The sequence below is a fragment of the Gymnoscopelus microlampas genome (genome assembly GCF_963454915.1).
Source record: "Gymnoscopelus microlampas genome assembly, chromosome: 20".
In the NCBI taxonomy this organism is placed as follows: domain Eukaryota; kingdom Metazoa; phylum Chordata; class Actinopteri; order Myctophiformes; family Myctophidae; genus Gymnoscopelus; species Gymnoscopelus microlampas.
In genome coordinates this window covers 30,723,268-30,742,425 of record NC_139957.1, presented here as the reverse complement: position 1 = coordinate 30,742,425, position 19,158 = coordinate 30,723,268, and the positions used below count along the sequence as shown (strand labels likewise).

Below are 19,158 nucleotides of genomic sequence, written 5' to 3'. Positions count from 1 at the left end.
GTTCAGGGGTGAAACGTCTTGACACACAAATTAAACATGGAGTCCATATTTCACGAGAAAGTAAGTTGATGTGGTTATTTGACAGATTTTAACCGTTACGAGACGGTTTATCGCGTATCGTGGCAGCTTTATGGCTCGATCGTGCCGGCAGAGCGTTTAGATGCACTTCAGTCGGTTTTCTTCCAGTCACTGTTGAGGGAAGTCTGGCCGTGGCATTCTGCTAATGTTGTTGTTAGCCACATGGCTAATGCTAAATGCACCTGTTATTCCGTAAAATATGGAAACTAATCATATAAACGTCCCGCACAAAGGCCTCTACGATGTAATTTTACGATGTAACAATATGCCAGAGACGGTGCTGTGCAGGTTGTTATTATAATAATAATAAGGGAATGTGATGGTACTGGAATATGACAGGTAACGAGAAAAAAAAGTAACATCTTGCAAGATGTGGCAGTTGGCACGTAGTGGAATTACATTTTCCAGGTGTGTGTGTGTGTGTGTGTGTGTGTGTGTGTGTGTGTGTGTGTGTGTGTGTGTGTGTGTGTGTGTGTGTGTGTGGATATGTATATATATAAAATTAAAATCAGATACAATTCTCTTCTCAGTTCTTGATATAAGTCCATCAATAATCAGAACAATCCTGGATTACTCCTTTAAGTAACAATTGCCTTGTACCTACAAGGCAATTTATAAGGTACAAGGTACACTATTTGAATTGAATTGAAAAGTTTATTTCGAATAAGGCAATTTTTAAAACAATATAACAAATGAAAGAAAATCATTCAGAATAACAGTAACACTTACAAAATGCATATCCGAAAAGCAGTGAGAAGAAGCATAACTTATTGCTCCCACCCCTTCTCCATCAATAATAAATATCACAACAAGTTTCCATGCTGGTCCATTTCTACCTATAATTAATACTTCTCAATCTGTGATATTTATACATATATTATATACCTACACATACATTTACTATATATATATATATATATACATTCATACATACATACATGTAGATGCATACATCCATGCATATGCACACCATACATATATTTATACCAATACAAGTACATACAATACAATTTCTACAATAAAAGAAAGAAAGAAAAGAAACCTAAAAAAAAAAAAAAAAAAAAACTGTACCCCTACACCTAGTGATATCCAGAACCGTTTTCATCCCTGTACCTCATGAGTATCATTTCTTTATGCTTCTTTTTAAACTGTTTCATGTTTGCACAGTAAAATCATTCCATAGACTCCAGAATTGGAAATACAAAAACGTTTTCCGGTCGTGCGCCTATAGTGTACTTTAAGATAACATTTCAATTTCCCCCTTAAATAATATGGCTGTTATGTACAGTAGGTCAATAGTTGGTGGCTGGCACTTGATATTAGTGGTAACTTGAGATCTTTTTTTTCGCAGCAAGAGGGCTCTCTTTGTGCCCAGCATTGCCTCAACAACCTTTTGCAAGGTGAGTATTTTACTCCCGTGGACCTGTCCTCAATTGCTCATCAGCTAGATGAAGAGGAACGGATGAGAATGGCAGAGGGAGGGATGGGCAGCGAGGAGTACAGGACCTTCTTACAGGTAAGATGATGCATATGGGGACTGTGTTTACAAGTCAGTTTTGTGTGTGTGTGTGGGGGGGGGGGGGGTGGTAGGCCGTTGCGCCGAGTGCTCTAATTCTGACTTTCATTGATCCCCACTCAGAAACTGCATTCTTTTTTTCAGGGTAGATATATAATATATATATATATAAGTATTGTAACAAATGTACTGTAACAAATGTTTCCAGCTCCGAAACTTCTGGTCCAAAAAAGACTAAAATGAGCGTAAAATATAGATTTTCCTACCAAAATTGCAACAGCTATACCATAGGCTACTGTTACAAGTGAATATAATTGCAGTGGAGTAAAAGTACAATATTTCTCTCTGAGATATAGTGGAGTAGAAGTAAAAGAACTAAAACTTGGAAATACTACAGTAAAGTAAAAATACCTCAACTGTATGTGCTTAAGTGTACTTAAGCATCCATTGTATACATTTTCATAAGAATAAGACAACCAACGATCATCACAAAACAAATATTACCTCTGTTGATTTCTTGTCTACAATATTCCGTCAGTCTGAGCTGTATTTCCGGGTTCTGCTCTTGCAAGTGGTACGAAGAACGTGATTGGCCAACTGAATTGCACAATACAGTAGGCGAGCTTTGATTGATTTATACTTGGCATCGGGTTGCCAGGTTTTTGAAAATAAGTAATGTTTAGTCAGTGATATTATATCTAATTTTTATTATTCTGGCGCAACCTTTCAGGTTGGAAACATTTGATAATGTGTTCATAAACAATTAATCTACACAATACTAAAAAATGTGTCAGTTCCTTGATGGGGATCAACCAACTCAAAAACTAAAGCAGATAGAGGCTCTCGGCCCACGGCCTAGGGGGGTGTACTCAGCTGCGCTGCTCATTCCACAAATGCATGTTCCTTTCAAATGGGCCACCATTTAAAAGGGAAATAAACAGGCTTTCCAAGAGTATTACTGTATTAAACAGAAAAATAATTACTAAACGCAAATTTCCGAACTTTTTGTTTTATGTTTATTACTAAAGCTATGCTGTTTGATTGATTTTTCAGCAACCATCTGGCAACATGGATGACAGTGGTTTCTTTTCAATACAAGTGAGTTTTATACAAATCATTTTCCTTGCTGTCACAGTGTCACCATAATCGTAATTCATCATAATTATTAGTATTTGAAATGTACAGTATGCCATGTCACGACCTTTGTCTTATAATATTGTCAGGTTATTAGTAATGCTCTGGGAGTGTGGGGTTTGGAGCTAATCCTCTTCAACAGCCGGGAGTATCAGAGTCTAATGATAAATCCAATGTAAGTTTTCTGTTTTCTAAACCAATTATTATTTTGTTAGATATCATGCCCTTCTCCTAAAATTTTGCTCCTGTGTTTCAGAAATGAGAACGCCTTTATTTGCAACTATAAGGAACACTGGTTCACAATACGAAAACTTGGACAACAGGTATGAATTTTTGGAAATGCCAGTTAATGTAGTCAGCAAGACTTAAAGGTAGGGTAAGTGATTTGCTTTGGTTAAAATAAGTGTTAAATAGCTCTATATTCTAATAGTACTCATTGCTATAGTGTGTTTGTTCAGTATTAGGAGTCTCCTTGTCTCTCCACCTCTTTATTAAACAGAAAATGCATTTTCGTTTCAGTTTCAGTTTCATTTCTAATTTTATCCAACCAGGACAGAGTCAATCAGGATACAGATTAAACAAGTGAAATTGGAAGTGATGACACTAAGAAATGAGCAGACAAAATTGGAACTGGAACACTATACAAATTAAGCTTAAAAATGGGTACTTTCTCCTGATTGGCTGAGATTTTGACCTACCGAAAAATGTATTTTCTGTTTATTAAAGAGCTGCAGAGACAGGGAGACATCTGTTACTGAAAAAACACTCTATAGCAATGATTACTATCAGAATGTAGTATTTTAACCTTTTAACAAAATACTTTTTGTTTTAACCAAAAAATATCACTTACCCTACCTTTAATTCTGTGGCCATTTAAATGACCAATATGTAGTTTTATTAAATTAACCAAATTAATCATTTTCTTATATTGTAGTGGTTCAATTTGAACTCACTTTTGACTGGACCAGAGTTGATTTCAGACACCTATCTCGCCCTTTTCCTTGCACAGTTACAACAAGAAGGTAACGTTGAATCAACACATCCATATTTTCATGTTAGCATGCAGAGATTATTGACCATATTAATAAAGTGGCCATTTTGTTCTTTTGTTATACTCTGGGGATGAGCAACCCCGTGATATGACATACAGTAAGAGCAAAAGGTCTGCTGTGTGAGAATATGTCCAATTGCAGAACTGTATCTTTGTGCAGGCTATTCTATATTTGTTATCCGGGGAAATCTACCAGAGTGTGAAGCAGAGCAGATTCTTGGGATAATGAGAGTGCAGCAGCAGCAACGCCCAAGGCTCATCGGAGAAGACGAGGCCCAGTCAAGTAGCGGTCAGGGGTATGAGTGTTCTAACTGACCTGAGGGACCCCAGCTCTAAATCCTTTGTAGTGGAGAAAATATGTCTCTGAGTGATAGGCTGTGATTGGCCTAGTCACAGAAATTGATGATTCACGCTAAGACATGTTTTCTCCACTACACCTTACAATATACTTTAAAATTGCTTTTACATTCTGTAGTCTATTCATTGATTAGTGCTTTTAATGGTGGCATCTTTTTGTTTACACTGAGAAGCAGACCTTCAGGTCTGAGTTCGCCTCCTGAGACAGGCATACCGGAGGATGTGGTTGTGGAAGAAGATGAGGAGGAGTTGAGGAAAGCCCTGGCACTCAGTAGACAGGACTTGGAGGTGGAGGATGAAGAGGCTGACCTTCGGCGGGCCATTCAACTCAGCATGCAGGGTAAGGAATGAATTATCTTATCTACCAGTCCTAGTATGTGTATGGTTAGAGGAGCAGGGACAGGCTCTTGTTCACAGAACCATGCATTAAGTATTAACGTTAGTTTGGTCAAACTAATATTTAACTAGTATTTAAAAAAAGAAAAAGAAAAGCATTTCTATTTCCGTACTTATAGCTTGTCAAGTTTGTGATAAGCAACAACATTTATAACACAAAAATGTCAGATCAGTGTTGATGAATATTGGTGCTTTTCCATGTTATACTTCTAAAGGGGCAGTGATGAGCAATAAGTCTTTAGAGTCCAAAATGGGAAATGTTAAGACTACCAGCCAGGCAACAGCTGGTGGTGGAAAATCAGAGGGCGCCCAGACTGAGACTCTCACAGCAGAGGAACTGCGTAGAAGGAGACAAGCCTACTTTGATCGGTGAGTTTACCTGCTCATGAAGTGCCACAGGATACTGGTTTATGGAATGTAGGCAAATAAATCATTAAAGGGGAAATCCACCCATTTTCAATATTTAACTATGTCATTAATATAGCATAAAGGAGTTGTGTGGAAATAAGATGATGGCTTAGGGTTAGGGTTAGGGATGAGTCATCATGTTGTAATTTGCAATGTTAAACCCACAATCAATCCTCCAGTTCAAGGCAACACAGAAAGGGGGGAACTTTTTTCTTATTTCCACACAACTCCTTTATGCTATATTAATGACATAGTTAAATATTGAAAATGGGTGGATTTCCCCTTTAATTAAATAATATTCTCTACTCAGGCAATCCCAGCAGCAACCAGTTCAGCCTACCATTCCTCAGCAAGCAGAAAGTGAATCGACAAGCTGCTCAGGTAAGAAGGTTGACATTCTCCTCTGGCAGTTAACCACATGAACGCTAGCGTCCTTATTCTGGGCATGTCATAATAGGCAAACATTCTGATCTACAAGCTCACAAGTGACAAGTGACTCACAAGTGAGCTTGCAGATTGGCTATTTTCTGCAATTTTACGTACATACAACAAAGAATATAGGGTTTAAGTTGTTAATGTCTATACATTTCACTTGTTAAACTACCTGTGTGTAAATCCCTAATCGTATCTTATTTTAATATTTCTAGGATCACAGAAAAGTGGCTGTGAGGATGGCCCACAGAACAAGCCTAGCCAATGAAGTGGAGAAAGGTTCCCCCAATGGCCTACGTTGATTACCAGCTGCCTCGACCGGCAACCCCATAAAGGGGTGGCCCTACTCCTTCCTCTAAACTTTTGCACATGCGAACATAATGACCAGCTAGAAGGCGCTCACAACTCCCCTGGTTAGTTCGCTGATGGGCTATAGGGAAGAAATGACAAAAGGCAGTAGCTAGTTTAATCTAACTTTGAACTAGCACTGAGGCGAGGAAAAGGGTTAATACAGAAATCTGATGCAGTTAGTCCAAGTCTGTAATGGCCTTTTTACCATAGCGCCTTCTATTTCTAATTTTGCTTTTGTTTTGTATTCTTACCCTTGTTTTTTCTCTGGAAGAGAGGGAAAGATGTCTTCAGCATACAAGGGTCTGTTTGGTAGTTGGTGGGTGGAATACAATGATGGGAGTTCTGTCATTGGGTCATGTGTAACATTTGCCAACTTATAGGTGTTATAGGGGACCAGTAGTTAGATCACAGATATAAGTTTGATACCGACGGGGCGGAGCCTCCTGCCTTCTATTGTAATTGGTTTGTAAGAGATCCTGACCTACACCCCATGAAAATATCTATTGTTGGTAATGAACAGCTGAAACATCTTTTATGTATACTTTGCCCTGACACTGATAATCTTATGTGTCTGGCACACTGAGCTTTATAAGTATTTTGACAGGAAAAAAAAAAAACTTTTTCGATAAGGGTCCACTCCATACTATATCATTAACTGCGGGTCTGCTTAAAGTACAGCTTAAATCAAAGTTGTTTTGTATTATTAATTCATTTCAGCAAATGAAGAACCATGACTATGGCATGAGGTAGAGATTTTTCATACAACAGCAGGTCAGGAATACCTTTTTATGTTATTTTCAGGTGCTCTTCCAGCTAGCAAATGAATGTACTTCTCTGTATATACATATATTCTGCACTTAAATTGATCATCCATTTAGGCACCATCTAAAAATGGAGCCTGATTTATACTTGGTTGGGTGCCAGTGTTGCATGCTGAAAATAGCAGATCTACAAGCTCACAATGTGAAAAAAAAGATTGTTATTTTGGCATAGTATTGAATACATACAGTTGGCTCTTATCACTTTATAAACTTTATCCTCAAATATTATTTTTTCTACTATTCCTCTATGGGGAAATTATTCATATAAGAAGTGAAGGGGAGAGGAGATTTGTGACATCTCAAAGTTCCTTATCAGGCACTTGGATAATTTGAGTTTGGTTCCACTACTACTATGACTCTGATTTAGGCTTTTTTCCTTACATGTTACTACTTCTGAGGGTGTATTCAGTTGTAGTAAAGTTCTATTTGCTAACTAGAAGAGCAACTGAGAATAAGATACTCTAGGATTATGTTGGTGTAGAAGAGGAGTTGCATATTTTGAAAAGTCATTACTCGTTTATTGATGACTTTGGGATGACCTTATGCAGTATACAGTACTATAATGTCCTGTCAAAATACTCCCCTTCAAATGGGAGGGAGGGAAGCACCTTGTGCCAAAGGTGTTGTAGCTCTTTAGCTGTTGGATGAATGAAAATATATTTTAAATTAAATATGATTGTTTGGACTTCAACTGCACAGTTTGTATCATTAACCCCCACAAAGATAAGGGCATAGAACCAAAACAAAAAATGTGTCACTGTCCAAATACCTTTAAGAGCTTATTGTGTTTTCTTTGCAGTTACATTCTGGACATTACTTTGGTTTACCTTTTTTCCCCCTCTCATTAAATTGTGCTACAAATGTGAATTTGGTCCAACAAGCTGATCACGAATGGACACCAGTACAGTGGCAGAACAATACGTTTGTTTGTTTACAGTTGTGTCCTTGGAATTTGCTGGTGGGTCTTTGGTATGTGCCATTCAAAGTTCAGTATGGACCCCTTGTCCTCACAATACTGGACCCATGTCCAGTATTGTAGTACAATATCATTATACAATACTGGACCCATGTTTGAAATGTCATTGTATCGTAGTTGACCTCCACAATGATTCCATAATTTCCTTATTTCTCATTCAAACTGCAATTATGAACGAATATATTAGTAAGAGCAATGGTAGGTGGGTTTTATATGATTGCATTATTTTTCCTCACTTCCTTACATTCTTGCAATAAGTAGTGTTCATGTTTTTATATTCTTCACATCCATGTTATTGCAGTACATTTAATTTACAGTTAGATTTTCTGCCCACATTAAAGTGTAATTCACACCTACTAAAATGTCTAATGTCATTTGTTTTATTTCAGTGTAATCAGGAAGAGGTTCATGCTTGACCATATATTAGATACTCAAGTTCAGAAGGCAAGACTGAATGGTAGAAAAACAGATCTAAATCTATTCAGATAAACAAAGCAAGCTGCATAGTTAATATGTAACCCTTAAAGCACACTTGCACTTTGTCTCCCCAAATAATGCATTGAAGTTTTGGACATTGCATCTATGTTACTGAAGCTGAACGGTACGTTAATTAGGGGTCTCACTATTTATCATGTCTTTTTTAATTTGTAAGTAATTACTGCTGTCTTTTGCATAATGATGGGTGTTTTTTAACAATGGTTTCGTTGTTTAAATAGATGGTATTTGATGGTGTATGTGAATCAGTTATGCAATGTTATTAATTTACCTTAGTGTTATTCATCTAAATGTGTATGATTATATAGTTGTTCAATTATTCTTAATATTTATCATCTAAACCACAGCTTTCCAGATTGAGCTGATAAACCATTCCAGAACACATGATGGTTGTACAAAAAATGAAGATGGGACTCCTTTTCATCATAACATATATGTGCACCATGGACTCTGTCCACCAAACACAAATGCCAAGTCCCAATATGACAGATCTTGCTTTCAACAATATGGATTTTGCCATGAACCTCTACAGAAAAATATCCAGTTACAATGACGAGAACATCTTTTTCTCGCCCTTGAGCATCTCATCAGCTTTTGCTACTCTGTCTATGGCCGCTGGTGGTGTCACACGTGAGGAAATAATGAAAGGCCTCAATCTGGCCCAGTTGGAGCAGGTTGGTCTGCCAGAATTCATCCCGCAACTTTTCCAACACCTTCATGGGAACATCACAACTGGTGAATCCCTGCAACTGGACCATGGCACAGCCCTCTTTGTTGACCTAAAGTTTGAGGTACAGAAGACCTTCAGTGAGCAGATCAAGAGGTTTTTTAATGCTGACATCAACAATGTGGACTTTGCAGACACAAAAGCAAGTATTGCCACCATCAATGACTATATCTTGCAGAGGACTGGGAACAAAGTGACGGATATGTTAACCAGCTTGGAGCCACTGACCCAGCTCATGCTTCTCAACACTATATTCTTCCAGGGTAAGTTACTTCTGATTATCATGCTTTCCCAAGCTACCACTTTGTCCATGACAAAACTGGTACACTTCCATATTTGTGTATGACTTATTGCACATATCATTTATTTATCCTACACAGGAGCATGGGAAAACCCCTTTAACTCCAATCTGACACAAAATGGACCCTTCTACATTGACAATTACAACATTGTCCAGGTGCCAATGATGTTTTATGAAGATAAAGTCTACACAATGGAAGATGTTCCACTTGGTGCCAGAGTGCTGAAGCTTCCATACAAGGAAGGTGTTTCGATGCTGATCCTGCTGCCCAACGAGGGAATGGACTACACACTAATCGATGATGGGATCACTGCCAAGAGATTCATGTCCTGGATCACAAAGCTGCAAAAAGAGTAAGTTCACAAAACCCTTGTTCAATGAGACATTATGCTGCAACATTGTTGATCACACTGTAATGCACTGATTCCCAACGTGGGGTCCAGGGACCCTCCTTCAAAACCGCCATAAGAAAGCACCTGTCTGCAATTTGCAACTGGTCCTAACAAAGTCTTCCAGACAAGACACCAGAAATGACCCCGCCCCCCCTGTATATCAATTTTATTGCTACTAGTTGAGTTGATGATTTCTTGTGTGTTATAGCCCTTAGGACTTTTTGTGTTATCCTTTTAGCATTATTGTATAATTATGCCTCTGTACTATTTTGCAAACTGTTAATAAAGTATACCAATCAATCAAAGGTTCCAGTGGGTCCCCAGCTAAATGGCTGATAGTTGGGAACCAAATGGACCCTTATGAGTCTGTAACCCTTATGCCTGTGACCCTTATGAGTCTGTAACTCTGTAACCCATTTTGGTTCCATTAGTTAGTACAATAGGAGTCCGTGGCCTAATACATATCAAGCTGCGGGACCTTGAAATTAAAATGTTTGAAAATCACTGCCTGATCAGTGCGTTACTCTACTGAATATTTATGGCTTTGCTGTTAAATTATTTTCTTATTTATAGAAAACTGGAAGTCAACATGCCCAAATTCAGTATGGAGGAATCCTATGCACTGCACCAGATCCTTCCAGATTTGGGTGTCTCCAGCATCTTCAGTGAATCATCAAATCTCACAGGGTTGAGTAAGGACAAAGGCCTCAAAGTGTCAGAGGTGCGTTGGTCAGTTTACTGTAGTCCTGTTGTACATTTTATACAAGCTGTATAAAAGGAACCCAAGAAGAAGAAAAAATAGCAATAAAATAACACATAGATTATATCTGTATGAATAAATAATGCATTTCTATCTGTGGATGTAGATTCTGCACAAGGCAGTGATCGAAGTGGATGAGGCTGGGACGACTGCAGCAGCTGCCACATCAGTAGGCATCACGGCATATTCCTTACCACGGACCTTCACCATCAACAGACCCTTCTTCTTCTTCATCTACCACGAGGAGACCAACAGTCTGCTGTTCATGGGCAGAGTGATAGACCCGACCAAAAAGTAGCCTGTTATAAAAAGCAAGATTCTGCATATTGTTTATAGTAGAAATTGTAGAATATACTCGTGGTTGGTCTATTTTTCAAATAACACATAATTTGAATGTTAAGATGTAGCTGTTATATCTACATTCATTTGATCTTGCATGTTATTTGTTGCATTTGCTGCATTTCTATTGTGAAAGTAAAATGTGTATGTGATGTCTGTCCCTAATTGCTTAGTCGGATTTCTTGGACAATAAAGAATTCTAATGTTATGCCTGGGATTTGATTCAATAAAGATTCTGTTCAAATGATAATAATATAATAACAATAGTGTAGTATGTATAATGTAATGTAATGTAGAAGAGAGTTCATTTTTAAATAAGGTCCCAAAAGCTTATCCTGTTTAGCTGCAGATTAGTTATGTATAACGTTACTTACACAATCTTATCTATGACTATGCTTCAATCAATATTTGTTATACTTTTTTTTTTATATAAAAGAAAGAAAGAAAACAAAACCTTTATTTTGAAATCTAAAGTTCCGGCGGAACTTTCGTGTAGTCTCCGCCCCCTGTTTTACCACGTCACCATAACTAATGGCTGCGCCCTCGTGAGTGTAGTCAAACGTGGTGATATTTAGAAGAAAACAACTGACAACAGTTCCAGGTGGGTCTAAAGTTGGTTCCTCTTGTGTGTCTTTCTTAGAATTGCTATTTGATTTAACGTTGCGTCTGAAAAGGAACCCAGGGCTCGGATTCAAGCCGCCAGCCCAAGGGTTATATTCAATCTTAATGATTTTCACGCTGACTTTCTAAGACACTTCTATTTTTACTGTTGCATTGCATCCCATACACAGGAATAAGAGAGTAAAATGCTTGTGTTTCTTCTTGACAGAATATTAATAAGTACATTATCTTCATCTCCGTTTGGAATCTCAGTCTCCGGTTCCAAACGGAGCTATAAATAAATAATAAAGTAACAATCGTAATACTAAAAATAACTAATGTAATGTACAGTAGTAATAATAGCACACTGTGAGGTGCCGTTGTTCGGTGTTGTGTGTGTGTGTGGATTGGGTTATACCTCTAAATATAGTCAACACTATGAACATTTGTGTGTGTGTGTGTGTGTGTGTGTGTGTGTGTGTGTGTGTGTGTGTGTGTGTGTTAATAATGTGGTGCGTGTAGGTCTTGCCCATGTCAGAACTACATAAATCATGCATCAACTGTAATATGCACTCAGTAACTCAATGCCAACCTGATCTGTCCTGGCTGTTTCATAGGAAAAATGAAGACGAAAAAGTCTCAGATGAAAAAGAAGCCATTCTTTGGATCACATAATAAGTCAGACAAACGGGCGATCCATGTGAAAGGTAGTTGGAAAGCAGTCGAACTCGACCCCAGTCTCTTCTCTGAGGAGGGCATGGGGGGACTGGTGTGTTTTGAGGAGTTGCACGACTACCGTCTGATGGACTCTACTAAGGTTGGCGTTAAAGCATCAGTACTGAACAAAAAGGAGAAGAAAGCCAAGAAAGCCAAGAAAAGAACATCTAGTGAGATAGATGACGATGAAGGCGAAGTCGCAGAGGAGTGCGACGAGGTTGGCGTTAAAGCATCAGTACAGAACAAAAAGGAGAAGAAAGCCAAGAAAAGAACATCTAGTGAGATAGATGATGATGAAGGCAAAGTTGCAGAGGAGTGCGAAGGAGAAGACGACGCAACTGAAACCAAGAAACAAGTAAAGAAAAAGAAGAAAATAAAGAAAGTGTCTGGAGAGGAGTCAACCAAACAAGATAAAATTCCTGTAGAGAGTTCAGTGAGTGGTGAGGAGGAGAAGAAGGAACAGCCTCTGTGTCCTAAGACAGATGCAGATAATGACACAGTGGAGGATGGGGCTTCTAAAGAGAAGACATTGGAAGAGCCTATCAGTTTTGAAATAGATGCCCAATCACAATCAAAGACAGAAAATAAGAAGAAAAGGCAGCAAAAGAGGCAGGCAGATGCAGATAATGACACAGTGGAGGATGTGGCTTCTGAAGAGAAGAAATTGGAAGAGCCTGTCAGTTCTGAAATGGATGCCCAATCTCAATCAAAAACGGAAAAGAAGAAGAAAAGGAGGAAAAAGAAGAAGGTAGATGCAGATAATGACACAGTGGAGGATGGCGCTTCTGAAGAGAAGAAATTGGAAGAGCCTGACAGTTCTGAAATGGATGCCCAATCACAATCAAAGATGGAAAAGAAGAAGAAAATGCAGAAAAAGAAGCAGGCAGAAAAGGCAACAGCCCCTGAGGCACAGACAGAGCAGGAATCTCAAACAGATCTTGATGTTCAGGCAACAGAACAGCCCTCGCAGGACCAAGTTTCAATGATCCCCAAAAAGAAGGCAAGAAACTGGTCGAATGCTGCCCTCTCAGGCTCTGACCAAAAAACGGATGTGAGTGCATGGAAGGGTCTGTTCGTTCCAGCCCCTGTGCTTAGAGCACTGAGCAGCCTTGGTTTTGGATCCCCCACCCCCATTCAAGCTCTGGCATTGCCTCCAGCCATCAGAGATCACATGGACATCGTGGGAGCAGCAGAGACGGGTAAGATCACATTGAATAAATAGATCAAGATCTTACAGCATTGTCTAAGTTATTAGTCTAGTTTTTGATCCATTCCATAACACATCCTACTGTATTCCCATTTAATGAAGCAAATGTGTAATTAACAGGAAGCGGAAAGACACTATCTTTTGGTATTCCCATGATCCACACCATCCTAGAATGGAAGAAAGGCACTGAAGAAAAGGATGATGAGCAAAATAAGGAGATCACAAAGGTGAAGAGTCTCTACATTCCAGATATGGATGAGGCCACGAAGGCAGGTGATGACGATGATGAGGCAAGTGTTTCCAGTGTTGAAATAAATGCTGAGTCTACAACAGAACAGGAAGAGGGGTCTAATGTGGATGCTGAGGAGGAAGAGGATGAAGGCATTGAAGACAAAGATGATACAGATAATGATGATGAAGATCAGATGGAAGAAGATGATGACAAATTTGGATGTGTTAAAGTCATTGAGAATGTAGACTTCGAAGGTATAACAGAAACAAGTGGATGTCAAGGTCAACCTCTTCTCGGACTGGTTCTCACCCCAACCAGGGAGCTGGCTGTTCAGGTCAAACATCATATTGATGCTGTGGCAAAATTTACTGGTACGTCTGACGTCACCAAGCAGATCTTTATGATAGGTTCCGTTTGATTCCCCTATTTTATGCTTCAAACCACTTATAATTATTTTTACCGGTTTGCAGGTATAAAAACAGCTTTAATTGTGGGCGGAATGGCAGCACAGAAACAGACAAGGATGCTCAAGCACCGGCCCGAGATCGTTATCGCCACTCCTGGACGCCTATGGGAGTTGATCAAGGAGAGGAACCCACATCTTCAGAACCTCAGACAGCTCCAGTAGGTCACAAACCTCTGACACATCTCTAGATCCACACTCTATGAACTATGACGAAGGACGAAAGTATGACCAATTGCCAAAATAGCTCATCTACAAACTCATTGCAACATGTGAGCTTGTAGATCATCTATTTTTGAAAACTTTGCCTTCGTTTAAAAATAAATGCCCATAAAAACATGGTAATATTGGTTTGAATTTCATTATGTTTGTTCTGCAGATGCCTTGTCATTGACGAAGCCGACCGCATGGTAGAAAGAGGCCACTTTGCAGAGCTGGAGAATCTGCTGGAGATGCTAAGCACCACTGACTTCAATCCCAAGAGGCAGACGTTCGTGTTCTCTGCCACCCTGACCATGGCTCGCAGCCTTCCCACTCGCCTCTTGCAGAAGAAGAGGGAAATAGACAAGAGGAGCCAGCTGGAGATCCTCGTGGAGAAAGTGGGCATCAGCTCCAAGCCTAAAGTCATTGACCTTACCAGGAAGGAGGCTACAGTGGAAACTCTGATCGAGACAAAGATCCACTGCGATAAAGACGAGAAAGATTTTGTCCTGTATTATTTCTTGCTCCAGTACCCAGGGCGTACCATGGTGTTCGCCAACAGCATCGACTGCATCAAAAGGCTTAACTCTCTGCTGGTTATCTTGGACCGTACTCCACTACCGCTTCATGCCAATATGCACCAGAAACAGCGCCTCAAAAACCTGGAGAGGTTTGCTGAGAGGGAGAGGTGAGTCACAGATTTTTTAATAGTTAGAAATAGTTTTGCCCTTTTTTGGGATCAGTTTAATTTATTCAATATGTACCCATTATGATCTACAAGCTCAAATCGTAAAACATTGTGAGCTTGTACATTGGCTATTTTTGCTATTTTTGATGGGTTTCACCCAAAATAGGGATGCCAGGTTTAAAGTGGTTAAACATAAACACCTTTTTACTGGTGCTCACATCTTTGATAGTTTTACTTTCCTGACATGAAAAGCACTTTTGTCCATCCCTTCATCTGAAATACTGTACATTTTTCAGCATTGTCCAACTCCTCATTACCATATTGACCATTTTTATAACATTTTGCAGTTGTGTCCTGCTAACCACCGATGTTGCTGCCAGGGGACTGGATATCCCCAATGTTCAGCATGTAATTCACTATCAGGTATATCTTTTCACACTGTCATGTATTTGAAACGAACAGCATACAATAAACGCATTGCACCACATTTAGCTAAAAGCTTATTTCCATCTGTAGGCCTTGGGTGGAAAGAAGTTTAGGCTATACTATACATTCTTGGTATTTGCAGTTTTTATTTATAGTTAACTTAAAGATATTGAAGTAATCTATATTAGGTTATTTGTATAATAAAGCTTTAACATTTTATTGTTCGCTGTTGCATACATTTTACAAAGCCCAAATCTATATACAAAAGATATGGAAGCCTAAAACATAGAACAGGAGGTATTTTAATTCTTTAAATTGGCGCACTTCTAGTTACAAAGATGAACAGTATCTCACAGCTTGAGATTCATTTAAAAAAATGTTCTTCTAAAGACCTAGATTTCAATAATCCAATGTGTCGGGTGTCCGCTGGCCTAGCGGTCCAGGCGCATACCACATAATGCTGGTCCAGCTTGACTGCGTGTCGCGGGTTCGACTCTGATCCCGACGACCTTTGCTGTATGTCAACCCCCCATCTATCTCCCCATTTCCTGTCAGCCTACTATCCTATCAATAAAGGCAGAAAAAGCCACAAAACATATCTTTAAAAAAAAAAAAAAAAAAAAAAAAAAAATATATATATATATCCAATGTGTCAAACCTAAACCACTATACTCAGAAGTCAAACATATGTTGATTAAGTAAGTTAGTAAGTTGAATCATATTTTTGCATAGTTCTGGTTGTTACATACATAGACTGGAATAAAGGGTGTTCTAATTGCCACATTAGCATTAGGTGGCAACTATTGTGCAATTAAAGAGGTATTGTGTTTTTAAGAACCTCTTTCTTTTAATTCTAGGTTCCCAGGACATCAGAGACATATGTGCACCGCAGCGGAAGAACAGCGAGAGCTGCCAAGGAGGGTCTCAGTTTACTCCTAATAGGCCCAGATGACATGATGAACTTCAAGAAGATTTCCAGGACTCTTGGGAAGGATGAGGATCTTCCTATGTTCCCCATAGAGACCAAATGTATGACAGCCATCAAGGTGAGATTAATGAACCAATAATACACGAATGCCAATATCTCACAGTATATATTATACCACAACATTGAGTGTATTACTGTGATTATATCCTGGATTCATTGTTAATATTTATGATTGAACGGTGGACAGCAACAAAGTAAAAAGGTTGAAGCTGGCTTGCTACAGGTACGCTTAGCAAGAACTGCTACTGAAAGTGTTTAAGCGAAAGTACAGGAAGTACCGCCCAAGTAAGTTACATTGATGCTGTGCAGATCTGTTTACATAACCTGGGCATGAAAACGTCACATGATGATTTGTCGAAAAAGACTGGGAGAAGTGCCTACAATGGAAGTCCCCCCTATAGATAGGCCTGTCACAATTATTACATAACCGTATAATCGCAATTATTTGAGATAATAGCAATTATTTTAGATAATAGCAATTATTTTTGCATAATCGTCATAATCGTTTCCTTGTTAAAAAATGTTCACACATTTTCATATACTATTAAAAAAAATCAGAAATAGCAGATCTACAAGCTTACAACGCATCACATGTAAACAATTATTAAATATGTCGTTAATGTCTTTGTAGGTAACTTATTTGTCATAATGCCCTTTGCAATTTGTGATTATGCCTAAAAACCAAACAACATTTTTAAGTTGTATTCAATTCATATGTTCTAATGTTCAATGCCAAAAACACAATTAAATCGTTAATCACAATTATTTGTGTGACAATTAATCGTCAACTTAAATTTGTAATCATGACAGCCCTACCTATAGACACTTTCTGCCATAGTTCTTTTACCAGGCTTTCCTCCTTGTGAGATGAGAAAAGCTGGGAACGAGGTTAGGCTACAGGAAAGCTAAGGTGCTGTTATCTGAGATATTGGCACCTAAGAGTAGAATAGAATGTCTCAGCCAATCACGATGTGAGGTCGAAATCAACATTAAAGGGACACTATCACGATTTTCACACATCTATTGGAATTGTTTTTGTACTGTTAATGTTCCATTAGGTGCCATAAAGTCTTCTGTGTCTTTGAAACGCCACATAAGTTGTTTTGAAAGTTTACCCTAGTAAAATATAATCTGAAAGTGAAAACTACCACTACTCAGTGGGCATGACATTGTCCTTGCTCACTATTATTGTATTCAGAAAATATGAATCGGATGTAATTTATAGCATTGATAGACTGAATAGATGTGCCAGGCTAGTGCTTGCCTGTGAAATGCATCATGGGAACTGTAGACAAAGGCTGAAACAGTATAAATATTTTTTATTATAGTGTTATTTCTATACACTAATAACTGTTAACTGAATTGCACATGAACAGCTTGATAGTGACCCTATAACGATCCAGTCCTTTTCCGGTGAGATTTTTTTGGTGTGTGTGTAATGTGTATACTTTCATGCGTAGGAACGTGTAAACCTGGCCAGGAAAATCGAGAAGATCGAGTACCACAACAGCAAAGAGAAGCAGCACAATTCCTGGTTCAAAAAAGCAGCGGAAGCCCTAGATGTGGATCTGGATGATGACGTCTTGCTTGGCAAGTCCAACTAGCTATACAGTACAATTAAATTCAGATTGTTAATTTAACCACTTAAGCCTGATCTAGACTTCATTGCACGATGATGTCGCATGGCAAAAATAGCTGATCTACAAGCTTTAATACATTGGGTCGCATCACAACACGTTGTGAGCTTGTATTTCGGCAATTTTTGCCACACGACCAGATGAGGGAGTATAAATTAAGCATATAGGCCTACTATAGGCTATCTTGATAGCCATGATTTACTCAAAACAGGGACACCAGAGTTAATGTGTTGCAAGGTTGTATGAGTGGAAACATAGACCCGTAATAGTAAATGTTTCCACTCGGAGAGTCAGTTATATCAATACTCAGGATATTTCTCTGTTGAGAAGCAGCAAATTATCATATAAATCTGTTCATATGCAGACAGTTGACCCTTCGATAAATCCCACCCCAACTGCTAGTTGCTAAACTGGCATATGGTTTGGCACTCTTCCGTCACCTGTCATAGTTGTCAAAAATCGCCCGCACACACAATCATTTGCAACATTAATAGCAAGAATGGGAATACCACGATAACGCAATGGTGACTATGAACCAGCAACAGATTCCACGTACCCAGAAAGCGGTTGGAGGCATTTTTCACCCATTTTTCACCCCCTTTACAGTTTAATAAAATATTTTTGATGGCAGATGTATGTGTTATGGAGACATTCAGTAACTTCTAAATCTCTGAGTTCCGATTTCAACACCAGAAATTCAGAATCACAGCACAACTTGTACAGGTGTTGTATACAACACCACCTGGCTGTTGCCTGTTTCGGATTCCGCACGTTAAAGTATATTAATTTGTCTATTTATTAACTGCAACTATTTGTAGTCTTACAGTGCGGTACATGAAAACTCCTGTCCGGTGATAGTGACGTTAAAGTTGATTGAGTTGGATACTGTTTCTCCTTTTCTCCATTTTCCTGTATTTTAGTTGCACTGGAAGAAATGCACATTTTTCCAGTGCATAGCCTACTGCAGGCCTTGTTGACTATATTAGGAAGAGATTTTGAAGCTCTTGCTCCTAAAATTATTGATTATTTATATGGGGAAATCCTTGTCATTTGGTGAAGCACAGCTTGCCTAGCCTGGGACCAGACGAATCTGCAAGTGCAAAAAAAAATTGCACTCTGGCTACAGCTTGCCAGACCTTGATCTGGCAAGAGTTGAGTGGGTTTGGGTCAAGAGTTGAGTGGGCTTAGCGAAGGGTGAATTGAATTTGAATATGATCTCTGTTTTCAGGTGGTGGAGAGGAGCATGACCGAGACCAGCAGAAACTGGTTAAGGGGATGAAGAAGCACTTGAAGCATGTGCTCGCCCAGCCTGTGTTCAAGCATGAGATAAGGACCAAGTACCCAACTCAGATGGGAAAGCTAAACCTGCCCCAGCTGCCGATCGCAGGTGTGGAGACTGCAATAACCAGTGTCTCAAACCAGAAAAAGAAACAGAAACATAAGAAAAAACAGCCACAGCAATGAC

The 19,158-nt window shown here is 38.9% G+C and overlaps 3 protein-coding genes across 4 annotated transcripts; all 3 read left to right on the top strand.

The window, feature by feature from the left end:
• Positions 1 to 25: 25 nt before the first annotated feature.
• Positions 26 to 8,098, top strand: atxn3 (ataxin 3). Of its 2 annotated transcripts, none has more exons than XM_084045201.1 (11): positions 26 to 60; positions 1,430 to 1,594; positions 2,648 to 2,692; positions 2,818 to 2,903; positions 2,985 to 3,051; positions 3,663 to 3,750; positions 3,940 to 4,075; positions 4,313 to 4,476; positions 4,748 to 4,901; positions 5,251 to 5,321; positions 5,588 to 8,098. In XM_084045201.1, the coding sequence occupies exons 1-11, from the start codon at positions 37 to 39 to the stop codon at positions 5,638 to 5,640; spliced, it is 1,053 nt and encodes a 350-aa protein (XP_083901327.1). In that variant the 5' UTR covers positions 26 to 36; the 3' UTR covers positions 5,641 to 8,098. The 2 variants fall into 2 exon arrangements, with proteins under 2 accessions (XP_083901327.1, XP_083901326.1); XM_084045200.1 differs by having other exon boundaries at positions 4,310 to 4,476; positions 5,588 to 8,097.
• A 288-nt stretch (positions 8,099 to 8,386) lies between these two features.
• serpina10b (serpin peptidase inhibitor, clade A (alpha-1 antiproteinase, antitrypsin), member 10b) lies at positions 8,387 to 10,493 on the top strand (the record flags this gene model as incomplete). Its single annotated transcript, XM_084044109.1, has 4 exons — positions 8,387 to 9,005; positions 9,123 to 9,396; positions 10,009 to 10,156; positions 10,302 to 10,493. Exons 1-4 carry the CDS (start codon positions 8,399 to 8,401, stop codon positions 10,491 to 10,493), a joined length of 1,221 nt encoding a protein of 406 aa, XP_083900235.1. The 5' UTR covers positions 8,387 to 8,398.
• Positions 10,494 to 11,038: 545 nt separating this feature from the next.
• Positions 11,039 to 19,157, top strand: ddx24 (DEAD (Asp-Glu-Ala-Asp) box helicase 24; the record flags this gene model as incomplete). Its single annotated transcript, XM_084045451.1, has 9 exons — positions 11,039 to 11,135; positions 11,752 to 13,050; positions 13,179 to 13,661; positions 13,761 to 13,914; positions 14,133 to 14,642; positions 14,990 to 15,065; positions 15,926 to 16,114; positions 17,517 to 17,646; positions 18,922 to 19,157. The coding sequence occupies exons 2-9, from the start codon at positions 11,757 to 11,759 to the stop codon at positions 19,155 to 19,157; spliced, it is 3,072 nt and encodes a 1,023-aa protein (XP_083901577.1). The 5' UTR covers positions 11,039 to 11,135; positions 11,752 to 11,756.
• Position 19,158: the final 1 nt, after the last annotated feature.

Excerpts from the sequence above, each read along its gene's own strand:
- atxn3 (XM_084045200.1), top strand. The coding sequence starts at position 37 with ATGGAGTCCATATTTCACGAGAAA. Across the intron at positions 3,052-3,662 it reads TACGAAAACTTGGACAACAG|TGGTTCAATTTGAACTCACT; the intron begins GTATGAATTTTT and ends CTTATATTGTAG. Across the intron at positions 4,076-4,309 it reads CAGTCAAGTAGCGGTCAGGG|CAGACCTTCAGGTCTGAGTT; the intron begins GTATGAGTGTTC and ends TACACTGAGAAG.